Genomic DNA, 17,006 nt, shown 5'->3' with positions numbered 1-17,006 from the left:
CCCACGGTTCAATCGCCCCTTCAAGTTCCGGGAAATCCTCTTGCATAGGTGGATTTCGCCACCCCGCGCCCCCGAGTTTCCAGTACTAATCACGGGGCCCCTTCCGAGGAGGCCCACGGTGGGTGCTCCAGACGCGCGAGCAGCTCGGGGTCGAGGACCGAGCCTCGAATAACCGCTTCCAGACTCGCCCGGAGCCCTTTGGTGGCTTGGCTGGAGGGTGAAACCACATGACGGGAAGAGCAGGTCCAGCGGACCCGGGGGACCTGAATTACCATGGCGGGATTGGCGGAAGAGGGCGACTGCCCGGGGGAGGGACGGCCATTATTACATACATATTACCTTATGATTATCGTGACCTCACTCGTGCCTATTCTCGTGGCCTAGAAATGTGCTTAACCCCTTGGGCCCCCCCCCCCTCTTCTCTTCTCTTCTCTTCTTTTCACCCGCTTATACTCGTCGTTAAATCCGGCATTTCCTTTTCATTGAGATCCGTTGGCTTTCGCAGCACTTAGCACTTGGTCACGATACCCCGCTGCCCCTCCACCGAGGTTAGCTTTTCACGCTCTGCCGCAGGTCAACCCGACAGCAGCCGATCACCACGAGGTCAATTCGTCTCGTGGCATGGTCCTCGTCGAACTCGCACCTCTTGTCCATCACAATTCTCTACAGCACAAGTTAGCACAGAAATACCGGCATCATGGCGGACAACAGCAACGGCGAAAAGGTCAACACCAACATTGTGACGCTAACTCGGTTCCTCAACGAGGAGCAGACCAAGCACAAGGAGGCCAGCGGTGACTTTACGTATGTGCACGATGTCAAGTTTCATACACTTGTTGCCTCCTGCAATCCCCTCGAATATAGAATCTGTTTTGTTCCCAGGAGACGGGCAAAACAAAAGTAAAGGCAAAGGGAAAAAAGAACTAATATATGCTCCCATACAGCCTGCTCTGCCATGCCCTCCAGTTCTCATTCAAGTCCATCGCATACTACATCCGCCGCGCAACCCTCGTCAACCTCACCGGCCTGGCCGGGTCCTCCAACACCACGGGCGACGAGCAGAAGAAGCTCGACGTCATCTCAAACGACCTCTTCATCGAGGCCATGCGCTCGTCCAACAAGTGCGCTCTGCTCGTCTCCGAAGAGGAAGAAGACATCATCTACTTCGAGAACGCCACGGGCTCCCGCTACGCCGTTGCGTGCGACCCCATTGACGGCTCTTCCAACCTCGACGCCGGTGTCTCCGTCGGCACCATCTTTGCCATCCACAAGCTCCCCGAGGGCTCCAAGGGCCGCAAGGAGGACATCCTCAAGCCCGGCACCGAGCTGATCGCCGCCGGCTTCACCATGTACGGCGCCTCGGCGCAGCTGGTGCTCACCATGAAGAACAGCTCCGTCAACGGCTTCACGCTCGACAACGGCATTGGCGAGTTCATCCTGACGCACCCCAACATGCGTATCCCCAAGTCGAGGGCCATTTACTCCGTCAACGAAGGCAACTCTCTGTACTGGGAGGAGAACACCATTGGCTACTTTAACTCGTTGAAGCAGGCCCAGTCCAATGGAAAGCCGTATTCTTCGAGATACATTGGCTCCATGGTTGCCGATGCGTATAGGACGCTGCTGTATGGCGGCATCTTTGCCTATCCTGCTGACAAGAAGAGTCCCAAGGGCAAGCTGCGTATCTTGTATGAATGCGCGCCCATGGCCATGGTTTTTGAGAATGGTAAGCTTCTATGATGCATCTCTGTCCCCCCCGCTCCCTTTTTTTTCGGTGCTTGTTTTTGCTTCATTTCTGTTTCGATACAAGAAGATTGCTAATATGTGAGCAATAGCTGGTGGCCAAGCTCTTGACAGCAACATGAAGCGCATGATGGAAGTCGAGCCAGAGCATATCCACGACCGCTCCGGCATTTTCATGGGCAGCTATGACGAGATTGAAAAGGTCAAATCTTTCCACAAGTAAATGCAAGGCCCGCAAATTAAATATATTGTAATGTAAACAACGGACTACGACGCGATGGGATTGGTCATGAAACGGAGAAATTTTGGTAATTCACAGAGGCAACTGGCATGAGCATATGCAGGATAAACAAAGCAAATTCACCACCTCAAAACCACCACTCATCGGCACGTATATAACAAAAGCCCTGCCTTCCCCCAACCCCAATCGTATTCATCTGCCCGGGATATCACACATATCCGCAAGCCCTACCATAACTTCGGCACGAGCTTTGGCGTGTTTCTCTTCCACTCCTGATAATCTGCTCTTCCGCCGTACTTTTCATCGTGTCGCGCCTCGGTCAACGGAATACCGGAAACCCTGGTAACCAATAGACCCGAAAACGCAGGCGCAACAAAGGACAAGGCCGTCGTGGCAACAATCCCAGCCGGCGTACGGAACCCGAGAGCCAACTGAACGGGTTTCAGAGCAAGCACACCGGCGCACGTAGTCGCCAGGCCCGTCCACAGGGAGATTTCGCCAAAGTAATGCGGAAAGCGACTAAACGGCACCCACCGCCATCAGCAAAACCGTACCAGCCCGCCCCTTCATAGGAGTCCAGAAAGCCAAGAGGAAAAGGGAAGAGGCAAATCTCAACAAGGTCACTTACCACATGCCAAACAAGCCCGTCTTCAGGAACGGCTCGTCGTGCTCCTTCTTCCTCCGCCCCTCCGCCCACCTGCTCTTCTGCGCATCCGCAGCCGTCTCCAGCGCGATGCCGCCCGTCCAGACACCGATGCCCAACACATCGGTAACGGTGAGCCGGGGCACGGCCGCAAACGCCGCAGCGGGGACGGCATTCACCGCCATGACGGGCATGAGCATGACCGACACCCAGACGGCCTGCATGAAGAAGGCGAAGGCGAAGCGCAGCGGTTTCGTGCGCACCGTGTCGAAGCGCGCGTCGTGGCCCTTCTGGCTGATTCTGTGGAAGAGGTACGCCCCTACTATGCGGACGTTAGTCATGCTTTTGCCCACCTCTAACAACAAGAGAAGGGGAAAGTGTTTTTGGGGGGAAGCGGAGAGATGTACATCTGGCAGCCCACGCCATTGCCATGCCCGTCACGGCCACCTGTCTCCAGTTCCAGGCGCCCGAGGCAAACGCGCCGGCTAGCTTGGGCAGCGCCGCATTTCCCACGCGGCTTCGCAGGTGCGGCAGGTACAAGCTGAGTGCGCCGACGGCGAGAAAGGTGAGCGAGCCCGAGAAGTCGAAGAAGCGTTCTGTGGATGCGAGCACGCTGGGCAGCCCGGCGGCGAATTGGACGGCCAGCGCGGCTCCCACGGAGGGCACAATGGTTCGGAGGAGCGGCGACTTGAAGTTGGTGATGTGGAGGAGGCGGTTGATGATGGGCATTGTTGCAGCGGCTGGTCCTCGCGGAAGTGACGACGTGCACGGTTTTGTTGGATGAGATGGGGGGTGGAGGAGGATTGAGACAAGTTAAGGGGCTGTTGAATTTATTTTATTTTATTTTGTCCCTCCCTCTTCTGAATCGTCATGCGCACGTGCGTGCTGCAGATGCATCAACCGCGTTAGGGCTCGGCTGTTGGATCGTCACGGCGGGAGCTCGATCTCGGCGCCGGAGTGGTTGACGATGTGGTGGTGTTTTGGAGATTTAGCTCCGATCGCCCCACAGATCGGGCCGCGGGAAGATCGTGAATGGCGTTGACGGGGCTGAAGATGTATTTGGCGGACCAAGATGTCGAGGGGTTATCGACAACGGAGCAGTCAGCGTTTTGCCGTGGTACAATTTAAATACTATTGATGCTGTTGTAGGCATGTGCGTGACGACAACTGGGAATGTCTAGACTAGCCCGCAGAGCAACGACTTCCACCACGTCCCTTTGCCGGCCCTCTCCTCCGATCCCTCATGCCGTGCTTCAAGATGCTGCTTTTCATCGCCGTCAACACTGTCCGTCTCGTACGGAACGTGCTTGAATGCCGAGATGGAAAACAGATGCAGCTCAAAGTCGCCCTCTTGCTCCCCAAAGAAACTACACGCCGTCAGCACCCACCTCGGAATGCCACGACGCAGCAATCCAGTGAAAAACTCACCTCCTCATCATCAGCCCGATCCTTTTGATGTCCGCCAGATCCAACTCGCCCGCATCCTTCTTCTCCCTGCCCCGATACGTGGGTTTGAAGTCGGCCCATCTCAGCTTGACGTCGCCGGGCTTCTTGGCCACGAATTCCGCCTCCCAGCTCACGGTGCTCTGTTCACGACCGTCGTCCCCCGGAGGCAGAATCTCGTCCTTCAGCGTCAGGGCATACTTCTTGCCGTCTGCCTTGTCCGGCCCCCTGATAGACACAATAATACCCTCGTACTCCTCGAGGTTCAATGACAATGTCCCCTGCGAGTGCTGAGAGGCGAACCCTGCTCCGCCGAGGGCCGTCGTGTCCAAGTGGCCGTGGAAGCGGGCATGCTGGGGACTCTCGACACTGAGATAGGACTGGCTGGCGCCGCCTCGCACGCGGTCGTCCGAGGCCACCCAGGCGTCTGAGGTCCACGGTCTGCAAGAGGCCAGGTTAGAGAATCAAATGTCGGGTTTGGTGAATGTGAGGGCACTTCGAGAAGGAAAAAATGGGGCGGGGTGCGCGTAAACAGGGAGAGAGGAAAAGTTCGGGGTTTGATAGTAATACTGGCCGGTGACGTGAAAATGAGTCCAAGGGCAATCATACCGATCTCCACCGTAGAGGTACAGGATCTGGTCAGGCATTCTGCTGCTCCGATCCGGTGTTTACTCAATTAAGCTATTCCCTGCAGTATGCGGTCAAGTGGTTCACAGCTCATTGTAGGGAGCACAGCGGCTGTTTGAACTGGAACAAGGTTCAGCCCCAGCCCGGCCAGCTCGTTTATCGGACCACGCTAATTGCATAAATTTGGATAACTGCATCGGGGCTCCTCTGTTACTTCCTAGTATGTACTAAGGGGGGGTTTTATTTACCCTGGCCGTGTCGTTTGTGGCGGAGTGGTCTAGTCGGGTTTCTAAACATGTTCATAACTTAGTTAACTAACTACTCGTGCCACGCCCCACATTAGGTAATTCAGCTAGCAAAGCCCTCACCACCAAAGGTGGTGCTTATTACCAAGGCGGGCACATTAGCAAGGCGGGTAGGGTAGGGGGAGAAGAGGGAAAGAGGGAAAGAGGGAAAGAAAGAGAGGAGAGGGAAAGAGAGAGAAAAGGGAAGAAAGGAAGAAAGAGGAAGAGGAGGAGGAGGAGAAGGGGAGGGGGGAAAAAAGACGGAAAAGAAAGAGAAGAGAAGGAAAAGGAAAGAGAGGGGGGGGAAGGGGGGAAAAAGAAAAACGGAAAGAAGAGGGGGAGAAGGGAAAGAAGGAGAAGAGAAAGGAGAGAAGGGGAGAGAGAGAGGAGAGAGAGAGGAGGAAAGGAAAAGAGAGGGGAAAAGGAGAGAGAGAAGAGAAAAAGAAGGAAGAAGGAAGGAAGGGAGAGGGAGAGAAGGGAGAGGAAGGGGACGGAAAAAGGAAAGAAAAAGAAGGAAAAGGGGGGGGAGAGGAGAAGAAGGGGAGAGTCTTTTCTCCTCTCTCTCCTCTTTTCTCTCTCTTTTCTCTCTTTCTTTTCCCTTCTGAGAAAGGAGGAGGAGGATTTTTTCCCTTTTTTTCGGAGAAAGAGGAGGAGGGAAAATTCCCTTCCCCCTCTCCCTAGTCTCCTTTCTCCCTTCCTTTTACAGGAGAAAAGACTTTCTCTTCTCCCTCCTCTAATCCTATTTCCCCCTTCTCTAAAATCTCTCTTTCTCTTATAATTTAATATTATATTTTTATTTAATTTATTATTTAAAATTTAAGAAAAATTATATTTAATTAATTAAAATACATAAAATTATAATTATAATTTTTTATTATATAATATTATTTAATATATTTTATATAATTTATTTATAATTTTATTTATTTTATTTAATATTATTTTATTTTTTAATAGTAATATTTATATGTAAGTGCTCGCCTTGCTAATGTGCCCGCCTTGGTAATAAGCACCACCATAGGTGGTGAGAGCTTCTGTAGCTGAATTACCTAATGTGTTCGTTTTCCACAACTAATTACAGTCACTTCGGCTAGATTAGTAGGTGGGGTGTATATTAGGGCTTATACCGCCTATAATATATACTAGTGTAACTTATACTTTATATTCTATATAATAGAATAATATATATAATTATAATAGGTTATAAGCCTAGTAGCTTTAAAGCCTTTATTATTACTTTAAACTTCTTTTAAGTCTATAAAAAGCTCTTTTAATAGGTACCTTAAAGACTAAATCTTTTTCTTTAAATATAATTCTCTTTTCTTTATATTAAATATAATTATTATATAATAAATACTACTTTATTAAATCTACTATTATTTATTATAAGTAAAGGTAAGTTTAAGGTAAGGTAACCCTAAATCTAAGATTAAAATAACATTAAATCTATTATTATTAATACTATTATTACTATTATAAAAACTTAATATAACTTTAAGAATTTAAATTAATAGGTAAGTAGCTTATTATTTATTTTAAATAAAAAGCATAATAAGCCTATTAATATTTTAATAATTAATATTAACCTTAAACTTAAGTAAGTTATACGTAAAGGGAATACTAATATAAGTAACTATTAATACTAATAAACGCTCTCTAATATAACCAGAGCTCTTACAAATATAGTAAATACAAGTGTATTATGTATTGTATTTTGTATTGTATTGTATTTTCGTGTATTGTATTTAAATACATTACATTACATAACTAAAATACCTATAAATGTATTATAAGTAAAAAAAACCCCTGTTTTCTTAAACTAAAGATTATAAGGCTAATTATAAGGGTTATAAGGGAAAATTTTATATCATTAAAAAGAGCTAAATTAGCTCTTTAAAATGCTCCACTTTTTATTACTATAGGTTATTATCTTAAAAAGTTATAAGCAATTGAAAATTCGCCCCGCTTTACTTACTTTTTATTTTAAGACATAACTTTAAAGCTTAATATCTCGCTTAATATCCACATTTTAAGGTTAATTTTTAAAGATCTAAAATCACGTGATTTTTAGCTTTATTTTAATATATAATATGCTTATATAAGCATTTATTTATAATATTAGATATTTTATAGCCTTATAATACATTTATAGGTATTCGTATCCTGTAATGTATTGTAATATATTACAATACAATATAATACAATACAGTATAGTAAAAACTACAAAAAATACAATACATTTAGAGGTCTGTATATAATAGAGGTTTATTATAGTTTACTACTATTAGCTTTATTATACTTAATATAAGATTAGTAATTCTTATTACCTTTTTCTTAATATTATTTGTATAAACGGTTATTTACCTTAATAATTATTTTAATAAAGTTATTAAATAGCTTAAAATAATCTTCTTAATAAATATTATTCTTTACTTCTTCTTTAAGTCCTTAATAAAAAACTTTTATTTTAGGTTTAGTATTTTAATTAAGTTTTACTATAATACGTTTAAACTCTCTAATATAATAAGCTATAAATTCGGTTTACTTAAGTTAAGTAAGTTATTATATAGCTTTCTTATACTTATTAGAATTTTTAAATATAATAAGAAGTTATTTTTTAAAGGTTTTATAATTAAAGAAGATATAAATAACTTTTACTCTAGCTTTAATACTATACTTAAAATATACGTGAAGGGTTAGCTTCTATTATTCTATTACCTTTTTAATTAAGAGGTTATTAATATAAAGAATTTATAATTTAAGCGTCTTATAGATTTTCTTATTAACTTAAAGGTAAGCTTAAGCTTATATAAGAAAGTTTCTTATATTACCCTTATAACTATTATATAGTTCTAGTTTAAGAAATTTTAGTATATTATAAGTATTCGTAAGGGTTATAAGTATAGTTCTATAAACTACTATAAGTTTCTCTTTTTACTTATTAATCTTTTCGTAAAGGTTATTTTATCGTTTAAAAAGCTATTAATTTTACTTCTTTATTTTAATAATCTTATTATAAAGGTACTTTATTATCTTCTTAAGGTTAATAGTCTTTTCGCTTAAAGTAAATATCTTAGAAGTTATTATTACTTAAAGTTTTAAGGTTACTTATTAAATAAAATTAATTAAAATGTAATAGTAGCTTAGATTTTAAGATATAGTAGGTTTATTTCTTAGAAAGTAAGTTAAATTAAATGCTATAGAGTAGCTTTTTAAGTAATATTATAATAAAGCTATTAAGAGTATAACTCTTAATAGTAAAACTATTACTTAAATTAATTAATAAAGATTTAAACTACTTAACTATAGAAATATCTTCTTCTTAAGTACTCGTTTACCTCTCTATTATAATTCTAAATTAGGTAAAGCTTATTTAATCCCTTATATTAGATTAGGTTAATCCCCTTTAATCTATTAAGTTAAATTAAATTAATTCCATTTAATTCTATTACGTAACCTGCGATCCCGTTAGGCCCTATTCTTATCTATTACTAGCGGCTTATACCTCCAGCTAACCGCTTTAGGTACCCTTAGTTCGTAATAACTTACCTACGCGAAATCTTAGTGTAGCAAGTAATAAAGAAAGCCCCACGTTAGTAAATAATATTAGTTTAAATAAAGATTAGAAATTTAAAACCTAACTAATACCTAATAACTTTTAGAAATACTAAATACCCTTACTAAAAAGTAAACCTTTACTAGAACGAATTTAAGAAGAAGAGAATTATTTAATTAAGAAAGATAAACCTAAAATTAAATATAAACTCCTTAATTAAACCTTTTATTATAATAATAATTACTACACGCACCTTAATAGTAAGTAAGATAGTAAATAATTTCCACGAGAATAAAAGAAAAGAAGAATAACCCTTATAATATAACTAAAATTATAATAAATTAATTTAAAGATATTAAATAGAAAGTTATATTATATTAAAAATAACGTATATATTACCTAAGCTATAACCCTATAATATAAGAAGAAAGGGAATTATATAACTATAAGTAACTTACTTAACTTAAGTTTAATTAATATAAATAATAGATTAAGTAATTACTAAGAAAGCTTTAATAATACGTTAAAGAATAATCGCTAATAATAGCGCTTAAAGATACGCGCTAAATAATAAGAGAAGAGAAATAATAAATTAGGAAATAATAGCTGTTATTATAATTAAAATTAATTTCTTAACGAAGATTTAATAGGTCTTTATATACTATAAATATTAATAGTATAATACACCTTATAATTAATATAATTATAATAAAATAAAAGATTTAGGTAATAATTAATAGTAAAGTATAAGAAAATTTTATCTTATTAAATCTTATTAATAAATTATAATTACCTTAAATACCTAAAGATAAGCCCTATTAACTTATAATTATAAAAGAAATTATAGTAAAGTATAGTTAAAAAGTAATTAATATAAAAGTAACGTAACTTCTCGTTAATATATAAGATATAAAATATTAAGTTACGTTAAATATTATAATAATCTTAAAATATAATATTATATTAGAGATACCCTAGTTATAAGCGAGTATTTTATAAGTTAATTAAAGAACTAGTTAACTTTAATAGAATTTACTAAAATATAATTATAAAGCTAAGAGTAGCTTATAAAGAGTATCTTATTTAAACTATAATAAACCTTTAAAAATATATGTAATTACTAGAGAGTTAAAAGCTAAGATAATAAAGATTTTTAAGAAATACTTAAAGTATAATAAGCTATTTAATAGAGAGCTAAAAATAAAACTATTAAAGTATTTACGCTAAAACTATAAGATTAAACTCTAGCTTAATACTAAACTAATATTTAATAAAATTTATTCTTAAAACCTTAAGTAAAATAAAGCGCTTAAGAAGTATTTAAAGAATATACTATAAAAGAGATATATATAACTATTAGAGTTTCTAATAGAATACTTAATCTTATAGGTATTAAAGAAGAATAAAGAATTATAATTATATATTAATTACTAACACTTAAATAAGATTATAATTAAGAATTAATATCTATTACCGCTTATAATAAAAATTAAAGATAAAGTTAAAAAAGCTAAATAGTTTATTATACTTAACTTAAAAGAAGCTTATAACCTTATATAGATAAAAGAAGGCTATAAGTAAATAATAATATTTTAAATTAATAGAGAATACTATAAGTATTTAATAATATCTTTTAGGCTTACTAATATACTAATAACCTTTTAAAGAATAATTAATATAATTTTACGAAAACAATTAAAAGTATTTATAATTATATACCTTAATAATATTCTTATTTATTTAAATACCCTTAAGAAATATAAATAATATATATATAAGATACTATAAACTTTATAGAATAATAAACTCTTAATTAAAGCCTTAAAATACTAGTTCTACTAAAATACTATATACTTTTTAAGGTATATACTTATATATAAAGAAATATAAATAAGCTTAAATAAAATTAAAACTATTAAGAAATAACTTATATTAAAGAATTTAAAGAAAGTTAAAGAATTTATAGTATTCGTAAACTTTTATTATAAATTCTTAAGTAAATATAAAGATATCTTATAATCTCTTATAAACCTAATAAAAAAAGAAGTTAACTTTTAATAGAATAAACTAAAAGCTATAGTATTTTAAAAGATAAAAGATTTAATTATATTAAAACCTATATTAAAAGTACCTAATTAAAATAAACCTTATAAGCTTAAAATAAACGCCTTAAACTTTATATTAAGCGAATAGCTTAAATAATAAGATAATTAAGAAAGATTATACTTAATTATATTCTTCTTAAAGAAACTCTATAAACCTAAACTTAATTATAGAATTTATAATAAAGAACTTATAGCTATTATTAAGTGCTTTAAAGAATAAAAATATTATTTTATAAAAGTAAAGTATTAAATTAAGGTTTATATTAACTATAAGAATCTTATATTATTCTTAACTATAAAGAATTTAAATAAACGATAGATTAAATAATATAAAACTCTTTTAAATTATAACTTTAAGATTATATATTATAAAGAATTTAAAAATAAAAGGGCTAATACACTTAATTAAAGAGAGAATTTAAAATTAAATAAGTAAGTAAGTAATATACCCTTACTATACGCTATTAAAAATAAAAACCTTATATTAAGCACTTAAAAAGTTAATATCATCTAGTAAATTAAGCTAAATAAAATATAAATATAATAAATTACATTATATATTAAGAATAATAGCTACTTAAATAATTAAGAAATAAAAACGTATTTATTTAAGAAAGGTAAAACCTTTTTATATAATAAACGATAATATATTTCTAGTATACTTTAAGAATAGCTTATTAAAGAAATATATAAGTATTTATTACACGAATATTAGGGTATAAGGAAGATAATTAATAGATTATAAAGATTATATAACTTTTTAGAAAGTAGAAAAATAGTATAAGAAGTTATTAAAAAATATAACACGTATAATAAGATAAAGGTAATATAACACGTACTATATAGTAAACTATAATTAATACTACCACTTAAAAGAGTATTATAAACTATTATAATAGACTTTATTATTAAACTATTAAAGTTAAAAGAACCTATAATAAGAGTAGCTTATAATAGCATTTTAATTATTATAAATAAACTTATAAAATACGCCTATTATATTCTATATAAGAAATTAAGTAATACTAAGAACTTAACGTATATATTCTTTAAAATAATTATTATATAGTATAAATTACTAATAAAGCTTATATTAAATTATAATAAATTATTTACCTTAAACTTTTAAAAATATCTTATAAAAACTATAAAGATTAAATAAAGCTTATTAATAGCATTTCACTTATAATTAAATAAATAAATAAAAATCTTAAACTAAATACTTAAATAATATCTATAAAGCTATATTAATTACTAATAGAATAATTAAGTAAAATAGCTATTACTAGTATAATAGGCTTATAATAGCTTTAAGATTAATAATATAAAGATATTACTATTTAAGGTAAATTACGAATTTAACCCTATTATTAAGATATATATAATATAAAATATAAACGCGTTAATAGCTATAATACATGTAATAACTATAATAAAAATATAAAAACACTTATAATAGAAATAAATATTTTTATAGAATTAAATAAAATACTACGCGAATAAAAAGAGATTATTAGCGCTAATCTTAAAGAAGAGATATAAAGTATACCTTATTTATAAAAATATTAAAACTAAATAACCTAGTAATAAACTTAATTAAAAGAAAATTAAACTATTTCTTATTAAATAAAAAATCTTAAATACTAACTATAAATTATTATTATTAAATAAAATAAGAATTCACCTTATATATATATATTATTATTAAAGAAAGTATTAAATAAATTTATAATTACTATAAATATTATAAAAAAAAGATACTAATAAATATAAAGTTAAATAAATACTTAAAGTATAAGAAGATATAAAAAATTATTATTACCTTATTAAATAAAAAGAATATTTAAACTCTAAAAACACTTAAAAATTAGCTAAAAATCTTATAAATTACTTAATATTACTTAAATAGTTTTATTTCTAAGAAACGTATTTTAATTAATCTTTTAAGTATTATTTAATAACTTAATATTAAATTTAATATCTAAGAAATAAACTAAAATAGAATTTAAATTCTTAAAAGAAGTAAGAAGAACCTTTATAGTCTTTTAAAGCTATTTTACTTTCTTACGGTTTACACGTTTTAACTCTTTAACGTTATTAATACTACGCGTAATTACACGTATTATTTTCTTAAACTATAATTTCTTTTATTTCTATAAACGTAAGACCTTTTAATTCTTAATTAGGGTATACTTTTTAGCTTCTTTAAGCTCTCTTTTAAGCTTATAATATTAATTTATAATACTATAAAGCTATTAAAGGGTTACCCTTATAATATTATAATTCTCTTACTTATCTATTATACACTTTATATAATAACTTAAATTAAAAATAAAGGCTTTATATTAAGGAAATTCTATATAAGTATAATAAGTATAAGCCTTTATAAGAGATAAAAACGAATTATTAATTATTATAAAAAGAAGGTTATTTTAATAAAGAGAAGAAGTAAAAGAAGCTTTAAACCGCTATTTTAAGATATAATTAATTAATATAATAGTATATAATAATAAAAGAAAGAAAACGTATAATACTTAAGCTAGCCTATTTTAATAGCCTTAAGAATAAGACTAATAGAGAAGAGGTATAATATTATAAATAATATTATATAAGATATAAGATAAAATTATATTAGCTAAAATAAGTATAACTTATAGGTATAAGAAGAAGGTAAAGGTATATAACTAGTTACGTAACCTAAGAAGCGATTAAAGAGATTAATATTTAAATATATTAATTAAAAAGAATTAAACTAATTAAACCTTAAGCTAATTAATTAAGGTTTAAAGGGATTAATAGTTAAGCTAATTAATTTAAAACTATAATAAAAAGATAAATAAGTACTTAAAGAGAAGGTATTTCTATAGTTAAATAGTTTAAATCTTTATTAATTAATTTAAGTAATAGTCTTATTATTAAGAGTTATACTTTTAATAGCCTTATTATAATACTACTTAAAAGCTACTTTATAGCATTTAACCTAACTTACTTCCTAAGAAATAAACCTACTATACCTTAAAACCTAAGCTACCGTTACACTTATTACCTGCTAATAATTAATAACCTTATTAAAAAGCTATAGGTTTACCTATTATAAGAGAAGTTATAAGCTATTATATACATTTAAGCGAATATAATAATAATAAAAGTATAAACGTATAAAATAATCTAGTAATATAGGTTAAATAATAATAGTAAATTTAAGAATATAATTCTTTTAAACTTCTTTAAGTATAAGAGAATTATACTTAAGTAAATCTTATTATATTAATTAAATTAAAACCCTATAAAGTAAGCTTATTAAATAATATAAAATTAAGTTAAAGCTATATTTTATAATAGTAAATTACTTAAGAAGCTTTAAGAGAAGATATTATAAGCGGTTATTTATACCTAAGAAAGATTACTATATAGCGTAATAAGTAATATAATACCCTATAAAGCTTAAACTAATATTAAATTATATATATTATACCTTTAATAACTAAGCTATAAAGTGTATAAGCTAATATTAAAGGCTAAGTTTTTAAAGAAGCTTAATAACCGAATATATTTATACTTTCTTATAGAATATAAAGCTAATAATATTTACTAACTATAAAATTTAATTATTAGACTAATTAAATAAGCTAAGAAGATTACCTTTAATAAGTAAACGCGAATTAACTTAAAGGTTAAATTTAAACTTCCCTAATAAAGTATAAACTTACTTATATTACCCTATATAAAAGAGATTCTTCTAATTAAATAATTATAATAATACTTTTTAATTAATTTTAAGGTAAAGTTAATTATAAAAGCTCTTATTAATTAATTTAAAAATAGAACTTAAAAGGGGAATTAGCTTAACTACTAAGCGTAAAAAGCTTAAGAGAGAATCTAGCTAATTATTTATACTAATAAACCGACTAATAAGCTTTTAAAAAACCTAATAATATATTATATAATTAACCTATTAATATAAAAATAAAAAGTATTAAGTTAAACGCTTTACTTAAAAACTCTACTATAAGAGTTCGCTTTTATAAATAAACTTTAAGAACTTCTCTTAGTATTAAAGAATATTATACCCCTTTTAATAATATACCTTATAACGCTAAATAAAGTAATAAAGAATAAAAAGCCTAAGACTTATATAAAGGCCCTATAATTAATTAATTAGCTAAAATAAAAAATAATTATTATAAATAAAGTTAACGCCTTAAAAGAAAATAAAACCTATAATAAAGTAAATAAAATAAATAATATACACGTATTAACTAATAAGTAAGTATTTAAAGTTAAGCTAGATTTAACTAGTAAAATTAAACGCTATAAGGCCTAATACGTGGTTTAAAGCTTTAAATAAGAGTATAATATTAATTATAATAAGACCTTTACCTTAATAGTTTAATAAAAGATCTATTACTTATTATTCGCTTTAATTACGCTCTTAAACTAAAAGATTAAATAAATAAACGTAAAGATAGCCTTTTTATATAGCTATATAAACGAAATAATTTACGTTAAACTTTTAAATAACTTTAAGAAATTTAATAAAATCTAGTAGTTAAAGAAAGCGCTATATAGCTTAAAATAAGCCCTTAAAGTATAGTTTAAAATACTCTTTATTAAACTAATCTCTTATAAATTTAAATAATTTAAATATAATAAGGCTATATTTATTAAGAATAATATTATTATTAGTATTTACGTGAATAATTTATTATTCTTTAGCTTAAATAAGAAAGCTATTATAAAAGTAAAGGGTAAGTTATTAAATAAGTTTAAGATAATTAACCTAAGTATAATAACGTTCTTTTTAGGTATAATTATAATAAGAGATTATAAGAAGAGAACTCTCTTATTATTATAATAATTATACCTAAAAAGGTTACTTAAGTAACTAAAAATAAATAATATAAAGCTTTAATACACGCTTATAAACGTCTTTAAAGTACTAGAACCTTATAAAGAGAGTAAGAAATATAATAAAAATAATAAGTAGCTTTTTTAATATATTCTTAAAACGCTAATATTTATAATAATTAACACTTACGTTAATTTAACCTACCTAATAATCAGACCTCTAAATGTATTGTATTTTTTGTAGTTTTTACTATACTGTATTGTATTGTATTGTATTGTAATATATTACAATACATTACAGGATACGAATACCTATAAATGTATTATAAGGCTATAAAATATCTAATATTATAAATAAATGCTTATATAAGCATATTATATATTAAAATAAAGCTAAAAATCACGTGATTTTAGATCTTTAAAAATTTACCTTAAAATGTGGATATTAAGCGAGATATTAAGCTTTAAAGTTATGTCTTAAAATAAAAAGTAAGTAAAGCGGGGCGAATTTTCAATTGCTTATAACTTTTTAAAATAATAACCTATAGTAATAAAAAGTGGAGCATTTTAAAGAGCTAATTTAGCTCTTTTTAATGATATAAAATTTTCCCTTATAACCCTTATAATTAGCCTTATAATCTTTAGTTTAAGAAAACAGGGGTTTTTTTTACTTATAATACATTTATAGGTATTTTAGTTATGTAATGTAATGTATTTAAATACAATACACGAAAATACAATACAATACAAAATACAATACATAATACACTTGTATTTACTATATTTGTAAGAGCTCTGCTAATAATAAAGCTTAATAGGTTTATAATAAACCTATTAATAAAACACTTATTTATAGTAAAGTAAGTATTATACTATATTAAATATACACTTAATTTACTATTATAATTTAATAATAATAATAATTAATAAATTATAAGCTACTTTAACGTTAAGTAAGTATAAGATAAAAGTAACTTAAGGTTTATAAACTATTATATCTTTTTATTAATTAATACTATTATTAGCTAAAAGAGTAAGAAATAAAGTATAAAAGTTATATTAAGTATTAAATTCAAGTATATTAAGCTCTTTAATATAAAACTAAAAGCTATATATTTAAAAGGCCTAATAAGAGAGATATATAAAGAGTAAATACTACTATAATTATTTACTAATAATAATAGTATTATAATAATCTTTAATAACATTAAACTCTATAAATAAACTAAGTATATTTAAATCTAATATTATAAGATATAAGAGCTTATATAAGAAGATATAATAAAGGTTAATTAAACTTTTAAGAAGAAAAACCTAATAAATTTTAAGAATAAAAGTATTATTATAATTAAAGTTAAAGAAGTAAGCTAAGTTTATTAGCTTAAGGTAAAAGAAAGAGAAGAAAAAGACTATTACTTAAAAGAATAATACTAGTAAAAAACGTTACGTTAATAGTTATTTAATTATTACTCTTTTTCTTATAAGGTTTTAATAAGAGTAATAGAATATATATATT

At 30.8% G+C, this 17,006-nt stretch overlaps 3 protein-coding genes across 4 annotated transcripts; 1 reads left to right on the top strand and 2 right to left on the bottom strand.

The window, feature by feature from the left end:
* Positions 1–452: 452 nt before the first annotated feature.
* On the top strand, positions 453–2,108 carry FBP1_1 (Fructose-1,6-bisphosphatase). Of its 2 annotated transcripts, XM_007817988.2 has the most exons (3): positions 453–804; positions 945–1,726; positions 1,836–2,108. In XM_007817988.2, exons 1-3 carry the CDS (start codon positions 698–700, stop codon positions 1,964–1,966), a joined length of 1,020 nt encoding a protein of 339 aa, XP_007816179.1. In that variant the 5' UTR covers positions 453–697; the 3' UTR covers positions 1,967–2,108. The 2 variants fall into 2 exon arrangements, with proteins under 2 accessions (XP_007816179.1, XP_065978009.1); XM_066116127.1 differs by having other exon boundaries at positions 453–1,726.
* Positions 2,109–2,211: 103 nt separating this feature from the next.
* On the bottom strand, positions 2,212–3,356 carry J3458_000415 (uncharacterized protein; the record flags this gene model as incomplete). Its single annotated transcript, XM_007817989.2, has 3 exons — positions 2,212–2,503; positions 2,613–2,949; positions 3,035–3,356. 3 exons carry the CDS (start codon positions 3,354–3,356, stop codon positions 2,212–2,214), a joined length of 951 nt encoding a protein of 316 aa, XP_007816180.2.
* A 38-nt stretch (positions 3,357–3,394) lies between these two features.
* J3458_000414 (uncharacterized protein) lies at positions 3,395–4,793 on the bottom strand. The gene is made up of 3 exons (XM_066116126.1): positions 4,641–4,793; positions 4,056–4,511; positions 3,395–3,994 (listed from the first exon to the last, which is right to left on the bottom strand). Exons 1-3 carry the CDS (start codon positions 4,715–4,717, stop codon positions 3,805–3,807), a joined length of 723 nt encoding a protein of 240 aa, XP_065978008.1. The 5' UTR covers positions 4,718–4,793; the 3' UTR covers positions 3,395–3,804.
* Positions 4,794–17,006: the final 12,213 nt, after the last annotated feature.

This window comes from Metarhizium acridum (genome assembly GCF_019434415.1).
Source record: "Metarhizium acridum strain ARSEF 324 chromosome Unknown scaffold_1, whole genome shotgun sequence".
In the NCBI taxonomy this organism is placed as follows: Eukaryota; Fungi; Ascomycota; class Sordariomycetes; order Hypocreales; family Clavicipitaceae; genus Metarhizium; species Metarhizium acridum.
This window is presented reverse-complemented; position numbering and strand designations above follow the sequence as displayed.